This window comes from Limulus polyphemus, unplaced genomic scaffold, assembly GCF_000517525.1.
Source record: "Limulus polyphemus unplaced genomic scaffold, Limulus_polyphemus-2.1.2 Scaffold2232, whole genome shotgun sequence".
NCBI classification, from domain to species: Eukaryota; Metazoa; Arthropoda; class Merostomata; order Xiphosura; family Limulidae; genus Limulus; species Limulus polyphemus.
In genome coordinates, this window is record NW_013667842.1 from 180,188 (window position 1) to 190,005 (window position 9,818).

General features: G+C 36.4%; 1 protein-coding gene across 1 annotated transcript in view; it reads right to left on the reverse strand.

Annotated features, from left to right (window-relative positions):
- The window catches only part of LOC106466347 (signal recognition particle subunit SRP72-like), an 85,036-nt gene that overhangs the window by 74,351 nt on the left and 867 nt on the right, over positions 1–9,818 (reverse strand). Inside the window, exons 2-3 of the mRNA XM_022394341.1 lie at positions 8,197–8,260; positions 3,953–4,070 (exon numbers count right to left, since the gene is read on the reverse strand). Of these exons, the coding sequence (XP_022250049.1) occupies positions 3,953–4,070; positions 8,197–8,260 (182 nt within the window). The remainder of the gene's footprint in view (positions 1–3,952; positions 4,071–8,196; positions 8,261–9,818) is intronic.

Here is a 9,818-nt window from a genome sequence, read left to right on the forward strand (position 1 = left end):
AAGGCAGGATCAAGTTCAGAGAGAGAGAGAGAGGGGTGAAAGATGGCCAGTTAGCCTGGTCCAGCTTCCACCGTGGTGGTACTCGGGTCGGGTGGCATCGACCATGGCCAACCTCTCTCAGTATGATAGGAAAATGATCACTGCCCCGTGGATCACTGTCGACCATCCAAGAAAAGCGAGTGAAAAGTGCAGGGGACCAAATTGAGAGATCAATGGCAGTAAAAGACTGACCAGGTGCATGAAAATAAGTATATGTTCCAGTATTGAAGAGAGAAAGGTTGTGATCCGAGAGCATACACTCTATGGAACGACCCCTCCCATCAATATCAGCACCACCCCAGAGGGGGTTGTGTCCATTAAAGTCTCCCAGAAGTAAAAAGTGAGGTGGCAACTGGTCAACGAGAGCATCAAGGTCCGATTGATCATAAGTCTCCCCAAATTTATGTTCTCCCTTCATGCCATTGCCCAGATGTTGGGTTCCTGGAAGGCCAGATGGTGGTTATGTACTGGGTCAACAAATGAGCCCTGCTTGGGGTGTTGGAATAGAAGTTTGAGGTGCAGATGGTTGGGACCCTCTTCCTACCCAATGTTGCCTCATTTTGTGCTGGAGTTGACCCACCAAACACAGTCTCACATGCCTAGACACTTTACACCATCTGGTGTATCCATTTAATGATTGGACTTGTGTCTTTTCCACCCAGATCAAGGACACGTATCTTTACAGCAGACGTATAGTACAACATGATACAGATGTGGTGCTGCTTCCCATGTGTGTGACCCCATATCTTAAATTTTCAAACTTCATGGGTTCTTTTAAGATGCCATCCAAAGACTGCTCACATAGGTAACTTTTGCACCAGTCCCTCCACTGTTTCAATGTGAAATTCATAGATATTATGTGAGAAGAGGTTAGGTATAGTATTGAAATTAACATTTTACAACAATGAAAATGTATTTTTGACAGATACTCACCCTTTCTCACCCATCCTTTTCACTTCTGGTTCATATTTTGCCTAATCTTAAAGTGATGATTGTAACCAAACAGTATAGAGGGAGTCAGCTGCACTAAGAGTCAAAGGAAATGGGAGACAATGACAAAATGCAACAAAACTGGTTGATCCACACCAGGAAACGAGAAGCTAAATGTCACTGTGTGGCATAAGATGGGGAGAAAACAGGCTGTTGAAATTATCATCATCCTCTAGTTCAAGTATCCCTGAACAAGTTATGACAGGATAATCTTCAGGCGAATCATTAGCCTGCATGAAGATAACTAACTCCTGATGAACCAAGGCAGTAACATCTTCCGATGATAACTACCAACCCAAAGCCATTATAGATGAAGTAAGGTTAACTGCAGTAGGAACAGCAGTAGTAATAGTAGTTGTAACATTAAACTCTAAATTCATGAGAGCTATGAGTGGAAATAGAAAAAAAAAATCCACAAAAGGAGCACCAGAAAAAACAACATAAAACTTAAAAACACATACTATAAATGTGTACAAACGAAAATTTAGACAACTGAAGTGTAGCAAACTAAAAAAACTAAGTTTCAAAGAATAAAACAAGTAACTAATTGAAATTCTGTGAGCAAATTTCAAGAAAAAACACGTTTAAACACCACCAGTGCCAATCAAGAAGCGAGTTCAACTAAGCTGCATAGAGGGAGTCAGCTGTGTTAGGAGTTCTGTTGGACTTCTATTTTCATGCTATTATGCAGCTACCTTACACGAAAACACTTTAGAGTAGATGGGTGAATCAAAGGCTAGTGGAGAGCAAATATTTTTTTTTATATAGAAGGCAGTACAAGTTGAGAAAAGCTATTATGTGAGACGAGGTAAGATATTGTATCATAAAAGACGTTTATTCATCTGAAAATTGTCAACTATCATTTGTGTAATCTCTAAAACCTCCTAAACAAATATCAAATGTGTTTTTTAGTAGAACTTTATATTTTTTATTTTCTCTAGCCTAACTTCATACTCATTTGGTCAATTTGACCAATCTTGTAACTATTCTAAAAATATTGCTCTAAATTACCATTTTTTCTTGCTAGAATGACTGTAAATTATAATATAAAATTACAATTGTTTATCCTAAGTATCTTAAGGCTCGTAACAGTATCCATCTGTTTCTACTTCATTCTATTTTATTATTGCCTAACCTTACTTAACCAAACTGCTGAAGTTTTAATGAATAACAGTAACTCAGCTTACATTGTTTATCATTTTTCTCGGAAAACCTTTGAAAAGTTTTCAAAGGACATTAAGTTAGAGATGCTTACAAAATTAACAGAAGAAAAAGTGTAAACTGGCTAACTGGTAGATAGCAATGGGTACTGATGCACAGGTATTTTTCTGACTGTGAAAGTATGACTAGTGAGATGTTTTAGTGTCTTTTATTGTTTATTATTCATATAAATGATATGGATGGCTTTTTTTGGAAAAGTACCTTTAAATTTGCTGATGACATTAAAATGCTTCTAAGAATTCTTATCCAAAAGGATCTAAATCACAGTGAATGGACCAGAATGTCAAAAATGAGTTGTAATAATGAGAAGTATGTTATGTAACTGATATAAACTTGGAAAAGACTACTACTTGTATAAAAAGAGCACTGTTATTGCAAAAGATGAGAAGGATTTAGATTTTACTGTTGATAAATCCCTTTGCTAAGTACATAGCTGTTGTAAAAAAACAAACATGGTTTTTGGTTCAATGGAATGGAATTTTGAATATACGAATAATAATAATTGTTGCCATTTAAAAAACTCTGTCAAAGCCCTACTTGGAGTAATGTATTTCTGGTCCCTTACCACAAGAAGAATATCAGTAGGTTGGAAAGTGAATGAAGATAGGCTACTATAAGCCATTTAAAAAATAAAAAGAGGCTTACATATGGGATTTATTTTTTCTACACTGTAAAGAATTAAATGACAAGGTTTAGCTGCTCAGAATTATTAGGGGTTTACATAGCCTTGGTATGATTGCCTGTTTTCATAATGCAGTAAAAAGTTAAAATTGTAACTAGAATGCTACACATAACAGATTTAAGCTTTGGAATCCTTGATGCAGATTTGATTTAAAACAAGACTATCAGGATGATCATAGTGATGAAAGGATTATTTTACAGGAATAAATTAAGACCTCTTAACTTATTTTTTGTTTGGAAAAGAAGGTACAAGGTGATCATACTGAATTATATAAAATATAAATATGATAACAGCCTCTGATTTATTTGGATTATATTCTGAATATAATAGAATGGTACAGCAGAGTTTAAGTTTTGGAAAAAATAGGCTAGGCTCTAGTTGAGAAAGTTTTATTTTTCTAACAAGGTGAATGACTTATGAAAGGAATTGAACTGGCAGTAGTGGAGGCCAGCAATTTACAGGATGATACATTGTTGTCCATATGTTAAAATATTTGGTTAGAGTTGTATGTGGTTTGTGTAGTCAGTTTAAGTTTAATATGTTAAATAAAAGCATGGGATTATTTTTATGTTAGTTTGTTGTTGGATTATAAAGTCATCAATTGTCCAAATGGCTTTGTGCCACCTTACTCTTTCTTATGTTCTAATGTGATTATTACTACAAATCTAGTTTATTCTTAAAATATACCTTTACAGCATTCTCATGTAGAGTTATGAAAAAACAAACCAGAATATACTATACCCACTGAGTAATCAGACTATATCCTCTTATTTTGAATATGCATGTTTTGTAATTTTAACACTGCATAAATTAACTATACAAGAGCTTTTGCAAGAAAATATTTCTGTAAAAAAACTTTAAGAAGAGAAACTACTACACACTATCTTATTGTACTTTTTTACAATAATGTATTAAATATTTCATAAGGACATTCATCAAGTGGATATTAATATTTCTTTATGTTTAAATCTGGCATTAACTACTCATTAGAAAAGAGAGAACTACTGTCCAAGTACTCACTCTGATAACTTGGAATTCTTTTCAATTGTTTTTATAGCAATATCAAATTTAGATAGATGAATCAAGCAAACAATCTTGCAATGGAAAGCTTTGGCATCATCAGGATTTTCTTGAAGAACTGAAATACAAAATGGAAAGGTGTTATTTTAGTAAAGCAGACAAAGCAATAATTAAATTTACAGTCAGTCACAGTACATAAAATTTTCAGGCCCATAAGTAACTTGCTTCTTAAATACTATTTGTAAGTTATGATAATATAATGAGTTTTACAATAACACTTAACCATAAAGATTGTAGGAAATTAGAAATTGTAGGAAATTACTCATGGACTCAAGAAAGTCCATGAGTAGAAATCCACTGAATTTGTATTGTGAGATAATACTACCATCCAGAATTGTATCTATCATAGATGGCTTATGGAACACCTAATCTCGACAGAGCCTTTTGCAACCATGAACCAATATAAAGGTTGCTAGTACGCAATTGAAAAAAATACAAGCACACCTGACTGGGCAATACTCGCCACTGAGTGGGATCCAAAGAAAATAAAGAGGGACCCTAGAAGAAAAAAGAAAAAACTGTTGATCAGGTAAGAAAGTTACACACCTTATTGTTAAAATCTAGCAGAGGTAGTCAACATAGCCATGAAGGGGGGGGGGGGGGGAATAGAAGAGGAAACTGCCAGATCATGAAGGTAATGAGATAGGAAACTGTTGGGAGTAGTCCATATACCAGCCCACAAAATATTACCCACACGAGCCACAGAACATCTAAGTGCCTTGACTGGACATAAAAGATCTGGGTATTATAGATTGTAAAGGTGAGAAATGCTTGGGAACAGGAAAAAATAATTTATTCCCTTCTCTGGCAGTATGAAAAACAAGAGACTACCTGGTCCTTCAAGTTTGTTGTTTTGCACACCCACCCTTGAGAAAAATGAAAATTTAACCTAACCCTTTTTTTTCAGGAAATCATCAACTTGCAAGAATAATATTTAAATGTTTTTATAGCATACAATCACCAAAGTTCAACATCTTCACCATGAGTTACATGCAAAATTTGCCCAATATATATGTGTATTTAGTTGTAAGCTGAAAGAGGTAATTATTGTCTATACACAAATCACTAGTTAGGGTTCACTTGGAATAACATGCACCATTTTGATCTTCTTATCTAATAAAATATTCTATTTTATAGGAAAGGGGTCAGAGGAGGGCTATTAGGCATAGGTTAAGATCTCTTAAATTAACATAGTGTATGACAAACAAGAGACTACTTGGTCCTTCAAGTCTGTGGTTTTGCACACCCACCCTTGAGAAAAGTGAATCATGACATTGAGGAGGTTCCATCTACATGGAGTCCAAGAATTTTGGAAACACTTTTTAGTAAATCATACTGGGAAAAAACATTTAACACTGAGACACATGGTTGGTTGTACATGCAAGAATAATGTTTAAATGATTTTATAGCATACAATCACCATAGTTCAACATCTTTACCATGAGTTACATGCAAAATTTGCCCAATTTCCTTCCAAGTGTTTTGCAACATTGTAGGAGTAACCTTTGTGAAGGCTTCTTGATTATGTTGACACAATTAAGTAGCCTTCCTAGCATAAAGCATATCTTATACGAAGCCCCTCCCTAAAAATCCAGAAGTGTAGAAATTGAGGGGCCATCTGAGGCTCAATCACTGATCCGTAAGAGACTCCACAAGTAACAAAGGTTCAATTTGAATGAACCATGAACCCCCTTTATAATGGCTTTCTGCTTTCTTCCATCTTCTTGTAATATGATAGTATTTATATGGAGTTTATCACTTCTTCTGATTATGTGCAGGTTTTATATAACACATAGTAGAGAAAGCCATTAAATTCATCTTGTTTTAGCAGCACTTGTTCCTTTGCTGTTCTCAAGGAGATAATACTTGTTCTGAATATGGGCTGTGTTGTTTCAATATTTCACATTATGCAAGGATATCAACAGCATTGTCCTTCAGCAATAGTTGAGATGATATCTTGAGGTTACAAGCCTCACCTGTGTTTGAATGAGAATGACCAGTCCTGTGGGTAAGGCTAATCACTGTGGTAAATATATTTCTTGTAAAGTAAAGAACACTGGATTAAGTTAATCTGGTAAATGATCTTGAAGAATAAGATGTTTAAATATCCAGTAAAAGCAATCCTCTACTGTAACAACAGCAAGTACACACATTTTTGTATGTGATCTAAATAAAGATTGTTCCTTTTGTGCAATACTTTGTGTCCAGTCTCTTTCTTCGTCAAACTCAGATATTCCAAGATAAAGCATTATTCCATGATATATATATCCTGATCAAATTTCCTGTTATTCTGTAAATCTATTTAATTGCACTTAAGTATATTTAACTTTTATCTGGATATACCACAGAGTGGATAGGAAGAAAATTTTGGTACCATGATCACAAGATATTGTAGTATGGAGTCTTTCTGCTGAAGTGCATACTGTCCTTTACTTGAACTATTATGTATTATGTTTAAAAGGACTTCTCAGTAATGGAAATGGCACTTTCCACAACTAGAAGAACTTATGAACAAGAAGGAGATGGTTGTTCAGTGTAGGAGAAGTCCTCTTCTGAATGTTGGCCTTTCATCAATGCTGCAAAGGTATATGGTTTCTTTCTATTTATAGCCAGTTATTCAGGAAAAGTTACTGATGTTTAGTACATCCATAATAGCTGTCCATTCTCTTCTACTGCAGATTAATCTCAGAACAAGAAAACATGGACAACTGAAGACTGTTGAAATGGTGTGATGGTCTGTTATAGGACTCAAAGATTTACATCAGCCATAACTTCTAGATGAAGCCATCTAAAAACACTGGAGAGATACTGGAGGTGCAGATGGTGGATGTCTGCCAACAGGAGCTAACTTTCCAGTAGATATGTCAGACACAAAATGGTAAAGTGGATGGACCATGATGTAGAGATGAGCCTCTCAAACAAACCTAGACCATGGATAATGAAGGAGCCTGGAATCATGTGCACCTAATTGCTCTGCAACTGTACAGCAGGAACCTACCACCTGCCATAGTGTCAGAGATTCTGAGAGTAAAATGGAACCCAAGCAAGGAACCAGTGATCTTGCAGAGTCTATTGCAGATGTCATAAATGAGCATGACTCAAGGGGATAAGAGATTCTAATGGAATCCCAAGTCCCCAAATAAAATAGAGAAACTTCCTTACAGAGTGAAAGAATAAGGTATGGGAAACTAATTGCTCCATGTCCCTCAAAAGAAGAGGAGTAGGCTGGGCCCTGTAGAGATGCAAACTGAAAAACACCCACATGAATGAGAATCTAAATGAGTATACAATGCATCTTTTCCAGGTTGATCAATAAAAGTAGGAGAATAAGAAGGTGGAGGCTTGTTGGGATGGAGCCAAATGAGAAAAGAAGCATCAGAGAAGTCCACCTCGGTCATCACAAGACCTGGGGCACAATACCATCATAAGGTGAGAAAATTTCCCATGGTAAATCAAGGAAGGTCAATATTAAAAAGATAAGCTTGCTTGTCACAGCAGAAACCACTGTTGTTTCATCCAAGTTGCATGTTGATCAGTACCACAACAGCCAAGATATTGCCAAGACAAGCAGAGGGACGGTTTCTGTCTTTATATAGTAGATTATTTACCCTATTCAAACAATACACATAAATAAATTGGGTAACTAGCTACTTAATTATTTCTAATTGTAATTGTGATATGTTTTAAATAAAAACATTACCCTTATTTGATTTACACAAGATCAGTGGATTATACCTGCGTATTATAAAAACAAACAAAACATCAACCATGCTGTCATTTCTAGTTGACATTAGTGATTCATTCATTAGTGAATCATTCACCAAGTAGGAAATATTCAGATTATCTTTAAAAAAATGTTTTAAAATGTTTTTCATAAAATACATAAGTAGTAATCTCCAAGAGATGTCTATTACACAAATCAAAGGGTACTCCAAAAGTTACTTTAAACATCATTAGATTATTGTTGAAAGCTTCTTATATCAGTGAAGGAGTAACAATAACTGGCCTATGATTTCCAGGGCAACTCTTATCACCCTCTTTGAACATGCAAGTAATATTAAAAACTCCCAAATTCTTAGGCACCTTTTCACCATCTATTGATCTACCAAAAATGAAATAACAAAGCTCACATATCTGATATTAACATTTTCCTAAACTGAGAATATATTTCCAATAATACTTACATCCATTGACATTAATAGCTATTACTAGACCACCAGGGTTTCTTCTTTGCCCATCTAAGCATTGGTCTGATTTTTTCTCGCTTGCTCCAGTCTTTCATACCCCACACAACTGCATTTGGTGATATTTGTCTTGTAATACTCTCCTCCTACATCAATGTACCCTCTATCCTGGTACTGTATATAAGCACCTCATTCAGATACTTTTATCTCTTTTTTTTGACATTGATACTATCAGTCTCTTAGTGAAGGGGAAAAGCGGCAAAGTGTCAGCGAAGGTAAATATTATTGGAAATACATTTTCAATTTAGGAAAATGTTAACTTCCAAAACATACTTACCTCTGTTGCCACTTATAGCTAGAATACCACATTGAGAATGTGGAGGGGTCAGTGAGGGCATTATCCATAGAGAAAGTGTCTGTATAGATCAGGGATGTACCAAGATAAGAGTGGGAGAACCGCACTACCTCCAGAACACGTATGTTCTTCACCCTGAACTTAGTTCCCGTATCAAGGATGGAGTTGACATGAGTGATCATCACTATAGGCCAGCCCCAACCAGATACAGCTGAGGTTCCACTACTCAGGGTTGGAATTAAAAGGTCTTGGTCTCTATATCATAACATTGGTGGCTAGGACAATTCGACAGCAACATTATATATAGATATACTTTTGATTGAATCACAACAAGAAAGTATGCAACCCCAAAGCAGACAAACCTTCTCCACCTGAAGATGCCTGAATAGCAACATCTCAGGCTTGGAGTGACAGAATCATGTATGCTTTACTCAACCAAAGGAACAGAACCCATCTGGACTGAAATTATGAGCATTTATCCTCACTCCCCAACTAAGTGGGCAAGAAGCCATCCACTTGCCCCCAGAATTATGCAGAGGATGTGGAACAACTGTGTTCAACCAAGGACCCAGGATGGGACCACTTTGCATTCGGAGTTACAAGAACACAGTGAGTCATCTTCCATGAGCAATATACTGAACCAATATTTATTGTAAAGAAGGGCCATGCACATCCCAACCAGATAGCTGAGCACCAAATCTCAACCGGTATTGCGAGAAGGCTCCCATGTAGGATGGTGTCACTCCTACCAACATCTGGGAAAAACATCCAGGGACCCACGCAGAAGGGCCCCCAACTACCATCTTCTCCAAGAGTGGAGAAATTCACTCTAACACTCTGGAGGAAAAGCCTCTGTCCCCCCCACCTTAGTGACTGGAAACCAGGTGTGGTAAAGACTCCCAAGCTTCAATAGTAGAATCTGGGGGGGGGGGTTGCTTGTTAGGAAGTCCTGAGGAACAGTGCTCTGGAAACAGTGTTCCATAAAATTTTAAAAGCAAACCAGCCCTGATTTATTCAATCTGATGATTGGCAGTGATGGGCAGGATCCCCTTTAGCTTTACCCATGAATGGTGATCAAGCATAGTATGGTAATACCACCTGGTGAGCTCCTAGGTGGTCTTATGGAACACCACATTTATACAGAGCCTGTTACAACCAGTAGTAATTATAGTGAAATAGTGGTTGCTTGTGTGGAATTGGTTTAACAAAGCACACATACTAAACAACACTCACTAGAGTGGGATCCTGTGAAAACAAGGTAAGGGAC